A 19,292-nucleotide genomic window follows, 5' to 3' on the forward strand; every position below is an offset into this window, starting at 1 on the left:
GTAACTGCTATCAGTCACATTTATGGGGACATAAGCATTTACAACATGCTATTGAAAGTTAACTACAATCTTTATTTTTGGAAATGAATTATTTTATAGAATATTTTACCAAGTATTTCATTCAAAGCAATGATTTTCCAAATATTGGAATATTTGCTGCAATTTTTATATTAGTGTCCTTGGATAATGTGTTTGTTTAATTGCCACAAAGGGGTTAAACACAAAACTAAAGTCATGTTCAGGTGACACAAGACATTGCAGTTCCTGGGCAGGTCAGTCGGAGTAACTCACGCATGTAAGCTGCTAATCACTGACCACATACAAAATTACACACTGTCATTTGTATGTCAGATACTTTAGATGTCGTCTTGACAAACATTTACACACCAATCCTGTGCACAGCCTGTGGTATGCTTAAGGAGGCGAAACCTAATCTATTGCAATAATTAATTTGAACATTTCTAACTTTTATCTATTTTGCAAGGTATCAAGTACTATTTTTTTTCTTTCTTTTTTTATTCTGAAAAACAAACTTTTTACAGCTATAAAATATATTAAAGGGACGGTGTACTATAAAATTGTTTTCCCTTAAAGGGACAGTACACTGTAAAATTGCTTTTACATTAATGTATTTTTAATGACTTTTTAAACCAGATGCAGAGTATAAAATGTATGAGAAATTGCATTTTCAGGTTTATTTGTGTATATGAAGTAGCTGGTTTTGTGCTTTTAAACCCCAGCCTATTACAAGGGGTTGAGCTTCAGGTAATATCATATCTCATTATGTTATCACTTTGTGTACACAAACTTGCTTCCTTATCTTATATTTGTCTGGAAAACTAAAACTCAATACATAGAGAGTACAATGGAAATGATTATTTTATTACTTAAAGGGACAGTCAAAACCTGAATTGTTATTGTTTAAAAAGATATATAATCCCTTTATTATCCATTCCTCAGTTTAGTTAGCATAACCAACACTGTTATATTAATACACTTTTTACCTCTGTGATTACCTTGTATCTAAGCATTTTCTAACAGCCCCCTGATCACATGGCTATTTATTTATTATCTATTGACTTTCATTTTAGCCAATTAGTGCAGTGTCTGCCACAAGCCACGGGCATGATCACAATGTTATCTATATGACTGACATGAACTAGCTCTCCCCTGTTGTGAAAAGCAAATAAAAAAGCATGTGGCAAGAGGCGGCCTTCAAGGACTTAGAAATTATCATATGAGCCTTCCTAGGTTTAGCTTTCAACTAAGAATGCCAAGAGAACAAAGCAAAATTGTTGATAAAAGTAAATTAGAAAGTTGTTTAAAATCACATGCCCTATTTGAAACATAAAAGGTTTTTTTGGACTTGACTGTCCCTTTAACTCTCCTGCACCCCACTGGGAGTGTCATTTCTTCTGCTGACTGTGTTTACTCAGGCTATTTAATAGCTTAAACTCCAGTATCAAAACTTTCAGTATAGGTGGGGATACCACAAACTAAATCAGTTATTTCAAATGCCAAAATAGGGGTAAAGGAGCTACTTGTAAACAATTTAATATACTTCAGCAGGTAAAATGGATCATTGGGAACAATTTAAATGGGAGAATTTTTTTGGGTGAACTGTCCCTTTAATGTATTAACAATGAGTTGTTATATCAGCTTCAAAGTTTCAAATGTATTGGGGAATTGTTCCTTTTTGTATATAGAATAACTGTCTCTGCTTATTGAAACTACAACCCTACGAAATGGGCTGAGCTTTCAGGGAGGACAGACATCATAAGCTTATCTCTCTATGTTAACAGAAAATCCTCATCGTATCTCTCTATACACAATAAGACTTGGGGCCTGATGATCTAATAAGTCTCGTCAGTACTGCAAGGTCCCTCAAAAGTTTTTAAAAACTCATATTTTACCTTGAGGGATGTTTATTTAAAGGGACAGTCTAGACTCAATACATAATTTTGATTACTTATTGTTAAATACCAGAGACGTATCCTGCAACTGGTCCCAATTCTATAAGCTTGTAAGAAGTACATGAAACATTTAAATATTCATCGTTTGTTAGGAGCTGAAAATGGCCGCCAAGCTCCGCCCACCTATTGCTTGTATATTTTTGTATGTTAAGTTTCTCCAATCACGATGGATTTGTGAATACGTTTTCCTACTCGCACAAGCTGATTTGTGCAAACTGAAAAATATTAAACGTGCACTGCTAATCTGTCATACAAGAAAACACCCAACTGGCAAGAAGAAAGTTGTGGGTGGAGCTTGGCGGCCATTTTCGGCTGCTAACAAACAATTATTATTTAAAAGTTTCATGTACTTCTTACAAGCTTATAGATGTGGGACCTGTTGTACAATGCTTGTCTGGTATGTAACAATAAGTAATAAAGAATAAGTATTGGGTCTAGACTGTCCCTTTAACTGTTCTGTATGTGAAAGACAGACTTTTACATTACAATACAAGGACTAAAAAAAAGAAATCCCAAAGATTTTGTGTGATTTCCGAGGGTTTTTGATCAACAGTCTCTTAGAGAGAATGGTGAAAAATTAAGATTTTAGTACCTCTCTGTCCAACCCCATAGGGAGCTTGATTTATTTATAAATATTCTTGTTTACATAGCCTTTCTATAACCAACACTATATTGAATTGTTCAGTATAGGCGGAGACACAACAAGCAAAAGCTTGACAAAATTATGGTAAAGGAGTTATTTTTAAAGGGACATTAAACACTAAATAAATGCAAGATAGAATGATACATTCAAAGAAAATATTAGTCTGAGAATAACATGTAGATGTATTTTTTAAAGTTTCATTAGTTTAAATATTGACAAAATAACTGTAAAGTTTTAATGTCTATAAAACAATGGGAGCTGCCATTTTGTAACTTAAGTTATTGTCTCTGCTGTGGGCAATTAGGGACAGTTATAAATAGGTCACTAGAGTGCGCAGCAAATGGCTGTGTGGAATATAGCAGTGTTCTGCACTTCCACTGAAAAGCTCACAATTTCAGAATGGAATTACAGGAAAAGGGGACAAAATAAATAATGAAAGTAAATTGCAGAGGGTTTTTATGCATACGATTTATCATTTTAAATTAACATCTCAAAGTATTTAATGTCCCTTTAACCCCTTAATGACCACAGCACTTTTCCATTTTCTGTCAGTTTGGGACCAAGTGTTTGTGTTTAGCTGTAATTTTCCTCTTACTCATTTACTGTACCCACATATTATATATCGTTTTTCTCGCCATTAAATGGACTTTCTAAAGATACCATTATTTTCATCATATCTTATAATTTACTATAAAAGTTTTTATAAAATATGAGGAAAAAATAGAAAAAAACACACTTTTTCTAACTTTGACCCCCAAAATCTGTTACACATCTACAACCACCAAAAAACACCCATGCTAAATAGTTTCTAAATTTTGTCCTGAGTTTAGAAATACCCAATGTTTACAAGTTCTTTGCTTTTTTTGTAAACTATAGGGCCATAAATACAAGTAGCACTTTGCTATTTCCAAACCATTTCTTTTCAAAATTAGCGATAGTTACATTAGAGCACTGATATCTTTCAGGAATCTCTGAATATCCATTGACATGTATATATTTTTTTTTAGTAGACATCCCAAAGTATTGATCTAGGCCCGTTTTGGTATATTTCATGCCACCATTTCACCGTCAAATGCAATCAAATACAAAAAAATCGTTCACTTTTCACAAACTTTTGGTTTCTAACTTAAATTATTTACAAACAGCTTGTGCAATTATGGCATAAATGGTTGTAAATTCTTCTCTGGGATCCCCTTTGTTCAGAAATAGCAGACATATATGACTTTGGTGTTGCTTTTTGGTAATTAAAAGGCCGCTAAATGCCACTGCGCACCACACGTGTATTATGCCCAGCAGTGAAGGGGTTAATTAGGGAGCATGTAGGGAGCTTTTTGGGGTAGTTTTAGCTTTAGTGTAGTGTAGTAGACAACCCCAAGTATTGATCTAGGCCAATTTTGGTATATTTCATGCCACCATTTCACCGCGAAATGCGATCAAATTAAAAAAAAGTTAATTTTTTCTCAATTTTAGGTTTCTCACTGAAATTATTTACAAACAGCTTCTGCAATTATGGCACAAATGGTTGTAAATGCTTCTCTGGGATCCCCTTTGTTCAGAAATAGCAGACATATATGGCTTTGGCATTGCTTTTTGGTAATTAGAAGGCCTCTAAATGCCGCTTCGCATCACACGTGTATTATGGCTAGCAGTGAAGGGGTTAATTATGTAGCTTGTAGGGAGCTTGCAGGGTTAATTTTAGCTTTAGTGTAGAGCTCAGCCTCCCACCTGAAACATCAGACCCCCTGATCCCTCCCAAACAGCTCTCTTCCCTCCCCCACCCCACAATTGTCCCCGCCATCTTAAGTACTGGCAGAAACTCTGCCAGTACTAAAATAAAAGGTATTTGGCCCTTTTTTAAAAAAAACCAAAAGCATATTTAGATATGCTGATGTGTAGGATCCCCCCTTAGACCCCAACCTCACTGATCCCCCACCAAACTGCTCTCTAACCCTTCCCCTCTGCAATAATGGGCGCCATCTTGGGTACTGGCAGCTGTCTGCCAGTACCCAGTTTTGTAACAAAATGTGCCTTTTTTTTAAAAAAAATTCCCTTTTCTGTAGTGTAGCTTCCCCCCCCACACCGAGACCAACCCCCAACCCCTTCCAGGTCCCTTAGATGATATTTTACATTCATTGTGTTTTTAATTTTTAATCTTTTTTTTCTGTAGTGTAGCGGTTCCCACCCGCTCCCGCCCCGTGCACGCGCCCGCCCACCACCCCCCCATGCACGCGCGCGCTCCCCTGCACGCCCCCGTAGCTCCCGCCCCCGATCCCGCCCCCCTCCACTCCACACTGAGCACCGATGGCCGCCCACCCGCCTCCCACGTAAGCTCCCACCCACCAACAATACCGGCCACCGATGTCCGGTGCAGAGAGGGCCACAGAGTGGCTCTCTCTGCATCGGATGGCCAAGGGGGGTTATTGCAGGATGCCTCCATATCGAGGCATCACTGCAATAACCGGAAAGCAGCTGGAAGCGAGCAGGATCGCTTCCAGCTGCTTTCCAGACCAAGGACGTACGCCACACGTCCTCGGTCATTAACTGTCTTTTTTTTGAGGACGTGTGGCGTACGTCCTTGGTCGTTAAGGGGTTAAACAATTTAATGCACTCTAACAGAAACAGATTAAACAAGTGCACTGTCTTTTTATTGATGTGCACCGTTAGTGGCATTTTTCAATATGAATTTTATTTTTTTACCTTTTTTAATTTTTTTGCCCATGGTTTCTGAGCCTTGTGGAAGCCACTCTCAATCTCACAGGATTCCTTGAATCCACCAAAGATTTTGCGATGATAAGTCTCCTTCTGCCAGTTGCGTATTTTGTCTGCATCATCTGTTAGTAATGTTTTCTGGATCTGTATATGCAGCTCACTGAGACGTTCTGTTGCTGTCATGAATGACTGCCAGGCTTTCAGTAGGGAACCATACATGGGACCTGACAATAAACAGCCAAGTGACTGTGAATACAATTAACAAGTTTAAATGCACTTCTAAAGTGGGGAAATTTATTAAAGGGACAGCGTACTCAAAAACAAAAAGTCTACTAGTTAAAAAAGAACAGTACGTTAGTAAACGTTGCAATATAATTACATATATTGCAGCTAAAGCACTTAAAACTGAGTAAAACCTTGGTGTGTTATTCAGTGATTATGTATATGTACGTAATACTAACAATAGAACTAGAGTTTTTCCTACACTCCCTAACTAGCTGAATACAACCAGGGAGTCATTGGCCAACATGATTGTCTGATGTTTGCTTGAAATCAGCTTTATAATTTACTCCTATTATCAATTTTCTTTGTGGTATCTTTATTTGAAAAAACAGGAATGTACGCTTAGGAGCCGACCCATTTTTGGTTCAGATCCTGAGCAGTGCTTGCTGATTGTTGGGTAAATGTAGCCACCAATCAACAAGCGCTAACCAGGTGCTGAACCAAAAACAGGCTGGCTCCTAAGGGTACATTACTGCTTTTTCAAATAAAGATACCACAAGAACGAAGAAAATTGATGATAGGAGTAAATTAGAAAGTTGATTAAAATGACATGCTCTATCTGAATAATGAAAGAAAAAAATTGGGTTTCATATCCCTTTAAATTCTGCACCATGACTGCCATGTTTTTTTAACAGCAGAAAAGAATACGTTATCTCATCAATAGCAATCTGGAATAGCTGGTTAAAAGTTTTGCCAATAGCACAAATAGAAAAATGTACATTTTTTTATCTTGGGTAATGCAGTTTTAGGCGTGTTATGTTAACTTATGTTGGTTCTTATTGTTTAATTTTGTTTTTGTCTTTTGTAACTGTATAATGCAGCAAATTAAATACGCAAAACACTAAATAAACGAATACATATAACTATATGCTCCTTCTATTTTCACTTACAAGCAGCCTGGATACAGATATTAATTTTATTACATCCACACACAAAAAAAAGAAAAGAAACGTGTATTAAAGTTTAGCAAATAGTGACTCCAAAATCTATAGTAGTAAACTAGTAATCTTTTGTGGGACTAGTAGCATTTTGGTATAATTTTCAACCACTGATTTGAGATACCCCCTGGCTGTAGTCAGCTAGTTAGGGAGTGTCGGAAAATCCCTAGCTCTGCCGTGAGTATTACATACTTAAGGGACACTGAACCCAAATGTTTTCTTTCGTGATTCAGATAGAGCATGAAATTTTAAGCAACTTTCTAATTTACTTCTACCATCATTTTTTATTTGTTCTCTTGCTATCTTTATTTGAAAAAGAAGGCATCTAAGCTAAGGAGCCAGACAATTTTTGGTTCAGACCCTGGACAGCACTTGTTTATTGGTGGGTGAATGTATCCATCAATCAGCAAGAACAACCCAAGTTGTTCACCAAAAATGGGCCAGCATCTAAACTTACATTCTTGCTTTTCAAATAAAGAAACCAAGAGAATGAAGAAAATTTGATAATAGAGGTAAATTGGAAAGTTGCTTAAAATTGCATGCTCTATCTGAAACACAAAAGAAATTTTTTTTGGTTCAGTATCCCTTTATGCATAATCACTGAAAACACACCAAGGTCTTTCTCAGTTAAAGAGCTTTAGCTGCAAAATATGAAATACTGTATATTGCAAAGTTTTCTAATATGTACTGCTTTATTTAATTAATACACTTTTGTTTTTGAGTAGATTGTTCCTTTAAAGGGACATTAAACAAACAATAGATGCTAGATAGAACAATATATTCAAAAGAAAAAATTACAGTGAGAATAATATTCACATGTATTTTTTAAAATTATATCAGTTTAAATATTAATAAGTCACTTTTAGTGTCCATATATTAACAACCATGTTGTAACCTAGCTGAGACCAGTTATAAAGGGGACACTAGAATGGTTCACCCAATGGTTGTGTGGAATATAGCAGTGTTGCGTCTGGAGTCTGCACTTGCATTTTTAACAGCAATTGAAATGCCTAGAATTAAATTACATGAAAAAGGGGCAAAATAAATCATTAAAGTATATTGCACACAACTTAACATTTGATAGCACAATCTCAATGTGTTTAATTTCCCTATAAGATATTGGTCTGTAACTATCATCTTAGATACACAAGTTACCTTTAGTTGATAGTGTTGCTATGTATTCTAACTCCATCTTTGCCAGAACATGTGGAGTTCACAAGTAATGCAAATGTGCTGGGCTACTGTCTGCACACTTGAGTGGTCGTGAATAATTGCTGCCAGCATACATTGCTGTCTACTCACTGCTGTCTACCAGGGGTTTCCACTTGCGAGTCCACTCATCCATCTGTAGTGCGTACTGCTTCTCAATCTTGGCCCTGTCCTGGAAACAAGCTACGATTTCATCACATAGTCTGTGTCCATCTTCCATCCGTTTCACTGTGCTAGTGTAATTGTTGGGCTGCAGAAGCCAGAGAAGAGTAAATAAATACATTTTTTAAATATTATTTTGTTCATTACACAACAGATCGGGGTGGTGGTGGGAGGAGCTCAGAGTTTACATTTTTTATTTCAATGAAGAGAGAGCTGAAACCAGCATTACCTCTGAGTGGTCAGGGAAGCTTTCTGCCAATCATTTGCCTAGTTTCTACATAACCTATAACTAGAGCTTTTTGTAAGTATTTTAGATTTGTATAGGTTGAACTATGTTACTATGTTACTCACACAAATTGTCCTTAAAGCGACATTATAGTACAAAACAAACCGTGCTCTGATAATTAGATTATGCAATGTTGGCACTGCCAGCATTGTAAGTCTATGTTTAACCCCTGCAAAGGGGTTAAACACATAGTTAAAGTACTGCTCAGGAGGCTCAATGAACTGCTATTTAATGTGCAGCATTTTGAAAACCTCTCTACTGAGTGTGGGACAAAACAGTTTTTTTTATAGAAAAGCAAGAATGTTTAATATATTTTCTTAATAATTGTATATTTATTATTGTTAGCGTAAATTGCATTAGTTGATGAGAAACTATTTCTTAAAAAGAAGAACATTTATGCTTACCTGATAAATGTATTTCTTTCCGGATATGGTTAATTCAATGGCTTCATCAATTACTGTTGGGAATATCACTTCTGGCCAGCAGGAGGAGGCAAAGAGCACCACAGCAAAGCTGTTAAGTATCACTTCACTTCCCACAACCCCCAGTCATTCGACCAAAGGGAAATGGAGAAAAAAGGAGTAACACAAGGTGTAAAGGTGCCTGAGGTTTAAAAAAAAAAAAAACTGTTTTGAAATAAAGGGCGGGGCCGTGGACTCACCATATCCGGAAAGAAAGACATTTATCAGGTAAGCATACATTTTCTTTTCTCTCCTAAGATATGGTGAGTCCACGGCTTCATCAATTACTGTTGGGAACCAATACCCAAGCTAGAGGACACAGATTAATAGGGAGGGACAAGGCAGGCAGCCCCAAACAGAAGGCACCACCACTTGAATAACTTGACTCCCAAGAGCCGCCTTGTCCGAGGCAAAAATATCAAATTTGTAAAGAGTATACAAAGAAAACCAAGTTGCAGCCTTGCAAATCTGTTCCACAGAAGCTTCATTTCTGAAAGCCCCAGAAGAGGAGACAGCCCTAGAGGAAAGAGCTATAATTCTTTCAGGAAGCTGGTGCCCAGCAGTCTCATAAGCAAAACAAATTATACTTCTCAACCAGAGAGAAAGAGAAGTAGCAAAAGCTTTCTGACCTTAAAGGATTACTTTCTGTTATAATTTTTAAGCTAAACAACTAACATATTAAAGTTAATAAACATTAATTAAAACCTACTGACCTATATTTTCTCCAAAACGAAGTTTCATAACGTTCTAAAAGTTATATCTTTTATTCCCCGATGATGTCACGTTATCCTGCCCACTATTTTCAACACTGCATGTTCAAAATACTTAAACCAATGAAATTGTGTTTAAAGCGCCATTTTGAAACCTAGGTATTGTAAACGGATTGGTACAGAGCAAAGGATACCCACGGAGTGGGTTTGGAAAACAATTACATTTGCAGACAAGATTTCTGATATACGGTAGAGATATGTTAATGAAATGCTATTGATAAAAAGCGTGTTTGGGGTAGTTAGTTAGTAACAGGCATAGAAAAGATTTACTTACAGTGGCCTTTTAAAGTTACCCAGAGAAACCAACAGGGCAGAAGACTGGCGAAAATCCTTGGTCGCCGGAAAATAACATTTTAAAGCATGCACAATGTCCAAGGTGTGCAACAAACGTTCTTTATGAGAACAAGGACTAGGACATAGAGAAGGAACAACAATTTCCTGATTAATATTTCTGTCTGAAAACACTTTAGGAAGGAAACCTAACTAGCACAAAGAACCGCCTTATCGGCATGAAAGATAAGAGAAGGCGAACCACACTGCAAAGCTGAGAGTTCTGACACTCTCCGAGCAGAAGAGATTGTAATATCTATGGAATGCAATGGCTCAAATGGAGCCTGCTGCAAAACTTTAAGAACAAGGTTAAGGCTCCAAGGAGGAGCATCAGATTTAAACACAGGCCTGATTCTGACCAGGGCCTGACAAAAAGATTGCACATCTGGTACGTCCGCCAGACGCTTATGTAGCAAAATAGAAAATGCAGAAATCTGACCCTTCAGGGAACTGACTAACAAACCCTTCTCCAGACCTTCCTGGAGAAAGGACAAAATCCTAGGAATCCTGACCCTACTCCAAGAGTAGCCCTTGGATTCACACCAATAAATATATATACACCAAATTTTATGGCAAATCTTTCTAGCAACCAGCTTGCGAGCCTGAATCATGGTCTCAATGGCCGAGTCAGAAAAACCATGCTTAGACAGAACTAAGTGTTCAATCCCCAAGCAGAAAGCTTCAGAGAAATTGCTCTCAACTCCAAGATGGTTATGGAATAGCAGTCTCCTCCCAAGTCCATAGTCACCAACCCAACAGGCTGGCGTCCGTGGTCATTATTACTCAGGAAGGTCTCCTGAAGTATGTGTCCTGAGACAGAAGTTCCTGAGAAAACTACCACAGGAAAGAATCTCAAGTCGACAGATCTAGATCTATCCTTCGAGACAGAACCACATGATCACTCCTTCGAGAAAGAACCACATGATCCCCATTCCACTATCTGAGCATGCACAATAGCAGACTCTCAGATGGAATCGAGCAAGGGATGATGTCCAATGAAGCAACAATCAGACCAATTACTTCCATACATTGAGCCACTGATGGGCCAAACTGTAGAGAGCAAGAGGAAAGAATCCTTGATTCTTCTGACTTCTGACAAAATATTGTCAGAGATAGGAAATATCCGCAGCCCATCTGAGACATCTCGTATCCATTTTTGAAAGCAAACAGAGAGATTCCGCCCCCCCACCTGGACTCGATCCCAGACTGGGAACAACCTCCTTTAGGTTTATTCATCTTTCCTTGTGGTAGAAAAGACCCTTTTCTACCCGTATATCAGAAATATTCCTGTCAGATCAGGACCAAACAAGGTCTCACCCATGTAAGGAAGGGCCAGAAGTCTGGACTCAATGGAAAAATCTACTGACCCTGAATATAGCCACATCACACAGCGGGCTCAGATAACTTAGCTCCCAGGTAAAAACACGTGCATAGTAGTATCAGAAACAAAATAAAAAAAATTGTTTTATTTTATTTCTTTTTGGGTCCTCCCTTCCCCAATTCCCTCAAGAGAGGAACTTGACAATCGAATCAGTGGTGGTTCTAAACTTCCATACAAAATTAAGGTTGAATTAGTTAAATAACAAGGGTTAAGAAGGGTTTAAACGAGAAAAGGTATTTGTATCCTTTGTTATAATTTTTGGCTTTTTTTTTTTTTTGGACATGTTATATAAGTTTACCAAAGTGATTCTTGGAGTATCCATCTGCTTCACAACCTATCTGTTAGACCAGGGGAATATCTGTTGGTATTATTGTTTATTGTCTATTATATTCAATCTTGATACAGGTTATGACCTTAATTTTTTTGTTTTATATATTTTGAATTGCCTGTAAAATATGATATATTATTCCTGAGTCTCGAATGTCTTTTCGCCCCTTGCTTGCTTGTATTTAATTGTGTCCTAAAAGATATCAGAGGATACTGTTTTTTCGTTTTTTCTTCCCTTATGTGTATGTAACAACCTTTAATAAAAATGAATGAGTTTAAAAAAAAAAAAAAGAAACAAAAGAATTGGCTAGCTTAAGAGCCTTAATTCTGATCTGGATCTCATCCAAAAGAGTCCCTACCAAATTGGATCAAACAAGGTATCCCATAAGATGCCACACTTGACACAGTGGCAAAACAAACTTCCATGTAAGCCTTCAGCTTAGTCCAGTGATCCTGAAAATAGCTATCCTCTCTATGAATCATAGTTTTCTTAGCCAGAGTAGAAATACCCTATTACTTAAGGCACCGTGCACCATAATATTTAATGGAGACAGCGACAGGAAACATTCCAAAGACAGGAGGCGGGGTACAAAGGAATCCCTGACTTCTCCCATTCCTGTAAAAAAATCTCCTAGCACGGTCTGAAACAGGAAGAAAAAACTTCCACAGAGGAATCCTAGTATTTATAAAGTTTACTAGATTCTTTAGGATTGACAACGACATACATATCGGAGTCGCTCCAAAGTAGCCAAAACCTCCTAAAACAATGCATGAGGTGTACCAGCATACATCTGAAGGTTACCACTTCAGTATCAGATGAAGGAATTATACTGTCCGAATCCGAGATATCATCCTCAGAAGCTACCGGCGAATCCACCTTATCAGACGTATGGGAGAGCAACCTATGTAGCAGAATGTGGATCAGAAACCTTACTATCCAAATCTTTAAGGGTCCTCATGTGTTTTCCCGGTATGATAGGAAAGGCAGACAAAGCTGCAGATATCGCAGAGAATACCTGAGTATCAAAATCTGCAGGCAAATACACTCCTCCAGGAGATTGAGAGGAACCGCAGGGCACTGCATGTGACCCCATTGAGGCTTGGGACTGTTAAGGAGAAAGCTATGGCAATGCCTGAACAGCATTATCCTGGAGACATGGGACTCAGAGAGTAACAAAACTAGGTGTACCATCCATAACTCTGGCTAATATAAGTAGCACTAATCAAAAAAATTTGTCCTGAGGAACAAGAGGCTCAAAGAAAAAATAACTTATTTTAAAGCATTTATTTAATATAAGGGACATACAAGTTTACAACAAAAATTTGTCCTCAAGAGCCAACCCCTGTTCCAAGACTAATGCCAACAGAACGTCTACCACTAAACTAAAGTGGTATAAAACATCAATAATATGAAACTTAAAATATTCTCCCTTTATGAAGTTTCAACACTGTAAGGCATAAACACAAACTTATAAACAGACGTCTCTCAAACTGTAGGTTTTCATTATGCAAACGTCTGAACTATATTGCCAGCAATGGAAAAACATAGCTGCTGCAGTGGAAATGCAATGGGAATAGGACGTCACTCCGTTCTCGGCTGGAGAACGAGGCGGGGAAATTTTCTAGCATTAGAGAACGTCCAACATGGCGCCGCTCTGCTCTGGAGAAAAAAGGAGGCTGGAACAAAGTCACAGCAAGGAAATAAAGCGCACATATACATCGCGCTTCATTCTATCGAACAGACCCTCTCTAAAAATGTATATTAAATGAGAAACTCTTGCAGAGCTCAGAGATACATCCTGTCCGAAAACCCTTATTGCCAGCAATGGAAAGAATTAGCTCCGCTCCGTTTAACAAGCGGAAGATCGTTTATTCTGACACCTAAAACAGCCCCATAAGAATAGCGCCTCTAAAAAGAAAGTGCGCCCTCCTAACAATCTCCGTGTAGGACCTAGTGGGACTGCCTACAGGCAGTCAAGGCAAATAAACATTTTTAGGATGTGATTAACTCCGGATGTCTCAAAAAACAGAGTTCTATAGTTAAAATAATGTTAGACTGAGTCCCCATAAAAGGTTAACCCACTCTTTGCCGTGAAGAAAGTTAAACCTTAGTCTCCCTGTCACACACACACAAATAGTGCCTGCCCACTGCCATTGATACATCCTTCTTAAGGATTTAGATTCCCAACATTAAGTACAAAGGGCCCTCAACCCCTTCAGTGCCAGCCTTCTAGCCCCAGAAGACAAAAAAAAGGCACTTACCTGTACCTCTAGCTGTCCGGCAGGAGGACAGCTCACACGGCATGAGAGGATGCCACTCCTCACAGAGACCTGTGGAAGAGAGAGAGAACCGAGTACACCTAGTCTGGCTTTCTACACCTACTCTGGCTTTCTATACCAGGACAGCAACCTGTTTGCTTTAAAGCCACCACTTCCCTACTGAAGAGACTAACATGGAGTATGGCTAGACCCCATCTTGAGAGGAAAGGTCAGCGTAAACCTACTCTGGCTTTCAAAATAATAAAATCTTGATTGAAGTGAAACAAATCCAATCTTAAGACACCAAAACTTCACCTCCTCCTTGTGGGAAGGGAAGTGATACTTAAAGGGCCATGATACCCAAATGTTGAAACACTTAATAGTGATGCAGTATAGCTGTAAAAAACTGACTAGAAAATATCACCTGAACATCTCTTATGTAAAAAAGAAAGATATTTTACCTCAAAATGTCCTAAGTATTCACACCCCATTGTAAAAGACTTTAAGCAGCAAATCAGTGTGCCTCAGTGTGCCTGTCCAGGGACAGGCAAGGGAGTGAGCTTCGTCCCTATTCAGTTTAAGGAAGTTTACTATGAAATCTCATGAGCGTTAAGTGAAATCTCATGATATCACAGTAAAAGAGTTCATGACGTCAGCACTGCTTATGCTGATTGGCTGCAGTTTATGTCTTCATTTTTTTTTTTACCTGCAGCTGCACATCAGCTGAAGTATAACTTTTTACACAGGACTTACTTTGGTGAGCTGAGGGAATTGTGAGGTAAAATATCTTAATTTTTTACATAGAGATGCTCAGGTGATATTTTCCTGTCAGCTTTTTACAGTTATACGGCGTCATTTTTAAGTGATTTAGTATATGAGTATTATATCCCTTTAACAGCTTTGCTGTGGTGCTCTTTGCCTCCTCCTGCTGGCCAGGAGAGATATTCTCAACAGTAATTGATGAAGCAGTGGACTCACTATATCTTAGGAAAAAAAATTGTTTTAGCTGTATTTGTACTTTATCACGATTATTTTAATTTTTATAATTATTTCCTTTTTAAACATTATATGTATACATAGCGCTGCCTAATCTGTTAGCGCTCTACAAATAACTAATAATAATTATAATAATCATAATGATGATAATATTGTGCTATAAATGTATTTGAGTGGAATCACCACTAGGTGGTGATATAGCAACATTATAACGACACAACAAAGAGATCAGTAACAATTGTAAAACACATAGAGGTACTGAAACTGTTTACCTGAACAGCAAAGCAGAAATACTGAGTCTGAGTTTGATGTCATCATACATCACATGGTACAAACAGTATATAATTGGCTGGTTTACAAGTGGTGCGCTATTTAGCTATCCAGCTCAAGCGTAAACATCATTGGAAGTAATCTTTTTGAGTTTGCATGTTAGGGCTCATGTCAAAAGTTGAAGGTAAATGTTTTGCGCGAGAGCGAAATCCAACACACGCTCACTTCAGGACTTTGGATATTGTGATCTCGCTAACTTATTCTCTTATAGACTTTAATGGAGAGCACAAAAGAAAAAAAACAATATTTATCGCTTGTGCGTTATTCCGACAGGAGTTATTTATTTTTCACATTCCAATGTTCTTCACATACAGGACGATGTTATTTTTATTATAAATACATATTTCTATATATATATATATATATATATATATATATATACCTATATATAAATTCCTGTAGATATATATATATATATATATATATATATATTTTTTTTTTTTACATAAACATTATCACACATATCTAGAAATATATATTTAACAATACAATTTTATTTTTTTCTATGTGAAGAACATAGGAATGTAAAATATGCGCAACACGCTTTGGGTTTTGCTTTAAGTTAGTGGGGGTAAGCGCACATGAAAAATGAATTATCTTAAGGCGTGTTTTTGGATTATTAAATATAAAAAAAATATTGCTAATTATTAAAATTATAGATGTACTAAAAAAATCAAAATAATCCATAGAATCCTATAATATAAAAGGCCAAGGGTGTTTGTCCGAAGCTGTCATGCGCAGTAGAGACAGCGGCGGCGCAAGGACAAACACACCTGGCCTTAGAGTCTACCTGATCTGCTGTCCGTGGCGTGACAATGGTGGGCCAGAGTGGGCATGGCCGGACGTGGTGTGGGCACTGGGCAGGACCGGGTATGACGGGGCCAGGCGCGGTCGCGTGCGTGCGAGAGAAACAGATCAAAAGAGAGGGGGGAGAGAACAAAAGAGAGGGGAGAGAGAGCAAAAAAGAGGTGAGGAGAGAGCGAGCAAAAGAGAGGGAGAGAGAAAAATAGAGGGAGGAAAGAGAGAGAGCAAAAGAGAGGGAGAGAGAGAGAGAGAGAGCAAAAGAGAGGGCGAGAGAGAGCAAAAGAGAGGGGGAGGGGGTGAAAGAAAAAGAGAGGGGAGAGAGAGCAAAAGAGAGGGGGAGAGAGAAAAATAGAGGGGGGTAAGAGAGAGAGCAAAAGAGAGGGGGGAGAGAGAGAGAGCAAAAGAGAGGGGGAGAGAACGCAAAAGAAAAGGGCGAGAGAGAGAGGGGGGGAGGGAGAGAGAGCAAAAGAGAGGGGAGGGGGAGAAAGAAAAAGAGGGGGGAGAGAGAGCAAAAGAGTGGGGGAGAGAGAAAAAACACAATTTATGCTTACCTGATAAATTTATTTCTCTTGTGGTGTATCCAGTCCACGGATCATCCATTACTTGTGGGATATTCTCATTCCCAACAGGAAGTTGCAAGAGGACACCCACAGCAGAGCTGTAATATAGCTCCTCCCCTAACTGTCATAGCCAGTCATTCGACCGAAAACAAGCCGAGAAAGGAGGAACCATAGGGTGTAGTGGTTACTGTAGTTTAAATTTAAAAATCACCTGCCTTAAAATGACAGGGCGGGCCGTGGACTGGATACACCACAAGAGAAATAAATTTATCAGGTAAGCATAAATTGTGTTTTCTCTTGTAAGGTGTATCCAGTCCACGGATCATCCATTACTTGTGGGATACCAATACCAAAGCTAAAGTACACGGATGAAGGGAGGGACAAGGCAGGAACCACTGCCTGTAAAACCTTTCTCCCAAATATAGCCTCCGAAGAAGCAAAAGTATCAAATTTGTAAAATTTTGAAAAAGTATGAAGCGAAGACCAAGTCGCCGCCTTGCAAATCTGTTCAACAGAAGGCTCATTTTTAAAGGCGCAAGTGGAAGCCACAGCTCTAGTGGAATGAGCTGTAATCCTTTCAGGAGGCTGCTGTCCAGCAGTCTCATAGGCTAAGCGGATTAAGCTTCTTAGCCAAAAAGAAAAAGAGGTTGCCAAAGCCTTTTGACCTCTCCTCTGTCCAGAGTAGACAACAAACAAAGCAGATGTTTGACGAAAATCTTTGTAGCTTGCAAGTAAAACTTTAAAGCACAGACCAGGTCCAGATTGTGGAACACAAGGATGGAACCACAATCTCTTGATTGATATTCTTGTTAGATACCACCTTAGGTAAGAACCCAGGTTTGGTACGCAGGACTACCTTATCCGTATGAAAAATCAGATAAGGAGAATCACATTGTAAGGCAGATAGCTCAGAGACTCTACGAGCCGAGGAAATAGCTACCAAAAAAAAAAAAAAAGAACTTTCCAAGATAAAAGTTTGATATCTATGGAATGAAGAGGTTCAAACGGAACTCCTTGAAGAACCTTAAGAACCAAGTTTAAGCTCCATGGTGGAGCAACAGGTTTAAACACAGGCTTGATTCAAACTAAAGCCTGACAAAATGCCTGAACGTCTGGAACATCTGCCAGACGCTAGTGCAAAAGAATAGACAGAGCAAAAATCTGTCCCTTTAAGAAACTAGCTGACAATCCTTTTTCCAAACCTTCTTGGAGAAAAGATAAAATCCTAGGAATCCTGACCTTACTCCATGAGTAACCTTTGGATTCACACCAATAAAGATATCTACGCCATACCTTATGGTAAATTTTCCTGGTGACAGGCTTTCGTGCCTGTATTAAGGTATCAATAACTGACTCGGAGAAGCCACGCTTTGATAAAATCAAGCATTCAATCTCCAGGCAGTCAGCCTCAGAGAAATTAGATTTGGATGGTTGAAAGGACCCTGAAGTAGAAGGTCCTGTCTCAGAGGCAGAGACCATGGTGGAAAGGATGACATGTCCACTAGATCTGCATACCAGGTCCTGCGTGGCCACGCAGGTGCTATCAGAATCACCGATGCTCTCTCCTGCTTGATCTTGGCAATCAGTCAAGGGAGCAGAGGAAACGGTGGAAACACATAAGCCAGGTTGAAAGGCCAGGGCGCTGCTAGAGTATCTATCAGTGTCGCCTTGGGATCCCTGGACCTGGATCCGTAACACGGAAGCTTGGCGTTCTGGCGAGACGCCATGAGATCCAGTTCTGGTTTGCCCCAACGGAGAATCAGTTGTGCAAATACCTCCGGATGGAGTTCCCACTCTCCCGGATGAAAAGTCTGACGACTTAGAAAATCCGCCTCCCAGTGCTCTACACCTGGGATATGGATAGCTGATAGGTGGCAAGAGTGAATCTCTGCCCAGTGAATTATTTTTGAAACTTCTAACATCTCTAGGTAACTTCTTGTTCCCCCTCGATGGTTGATGTAAGCTACAGTCGTGATGTTGACCGACTGAAATCTGATGTACCTCAGAGTTGCTAACTGAGGCCAAACCTGAAGAGCCTTGAATATCGCTCTTAGTTCCAGAATATTTATTGGAAGGAGAGACTCCTCCTGAGTCCACGATCCCTGAGCCTTCAGGGAGTTCCAGACTGCACCCCAACCTAGAAGGCTGGCATTTGTTGTTACAATAGTCCAATCTGGCCTGCGAAGGTCATACCTTTGGACAGATGGACCCGAGATAGCCACCAGGGAAGAGGATCCCTGGTCTCTTGGTCCAGATTCAGTTGAGGGGCCAAATCTGTGTAATCCCCGCTCTACTGACTGAGCCTGCATAGTTGCAGCGGTCTGAGATGTAAGCGTACAAACGGCACTATGTCCATTGCCGCTACCATTAAGCCGATTACTTCCATACACTGAGCCACCAAAGGGCGTGTAATGGAATGAAGAACCTGACAGGAATTTAGAAGCTTTGATAACCTGGACTCCGTCAAGGTAATTTTTCATTTCTACAGAATCTATCAGGGTCCCTAGAAAGGAAACTCTTGTGAGTGGGGATAGAGAACACTTTTCCTCGTTCACTTTCCACCCATGCGACCTCAGAAATGCCAGTACTACGTCCGTATGAGACTTGGCAATTTGGAAGTTTGACGCCTGTATCAGGATGTCGTCTAAATAAGGGTCTACTGCTATGCCCCGCGGCCTTAGGACCGCCAAAAGCGACCCTAGAACCTTTGTAAAGTTTCTTGGGGCTGTAGCTAATCCAAAGGGAAAAGCTACAACTGGTAATGCCTGTCTTGAAAGGCAAACCTGAGAAACCGATGATGATCTTTGTGTATCGGAATGTGAAGATAAGCATCCTTTAGATCCACTGTAGTCATATATTGACCCTCCTGGAT

General features: G+C 39.1%; 1 protein-coding gene across 2 annotated transcripts in view; it reads right to left on the reverse strand.

The window, feature by feature from the left end:
• LOC128638690 (protein kinase C and casein kinase substrate in neurons protein 1) overlaps window positions 1–19,292 on the reverse strand; it is a 161,579-nt gene that overhangs the window by 34,294 nt on the left and 107,993 nt on the right. For both annotated transcript variants that reach the window (XM_053690811.1, XM_053690812.1), the window contains exons 3-4: window positions 7,848–8,004; window positions 5,314–5,549 (exon numbers count right to left, since the gene is read on the reverse strand). In XM_053690811.1, coding sequence (XP_053546786.1) covers window positions 5,314–5,549; window positions 7,848–8,004 — 393 coding nt within the window. The remainder of the gene's footprint in view (window positions 1–5,313; window positions 5,550–7,847; window positions 8,005–19,292) is intronic.

Source organism: Bombina bombina, chromosome 8 (assembly GCF_027579735.1).
Source record: "Bombina bombina isolate aBomBom1 chromosome 8, aBomBom1.pri, whole genome shotgun sequence".
NCBI classification, from domain to species: Eukaryota; Metazoa; Chordata; class Amphibia; order Anura; family Bombinatoridae; genus Bombina; species Bombina bombina.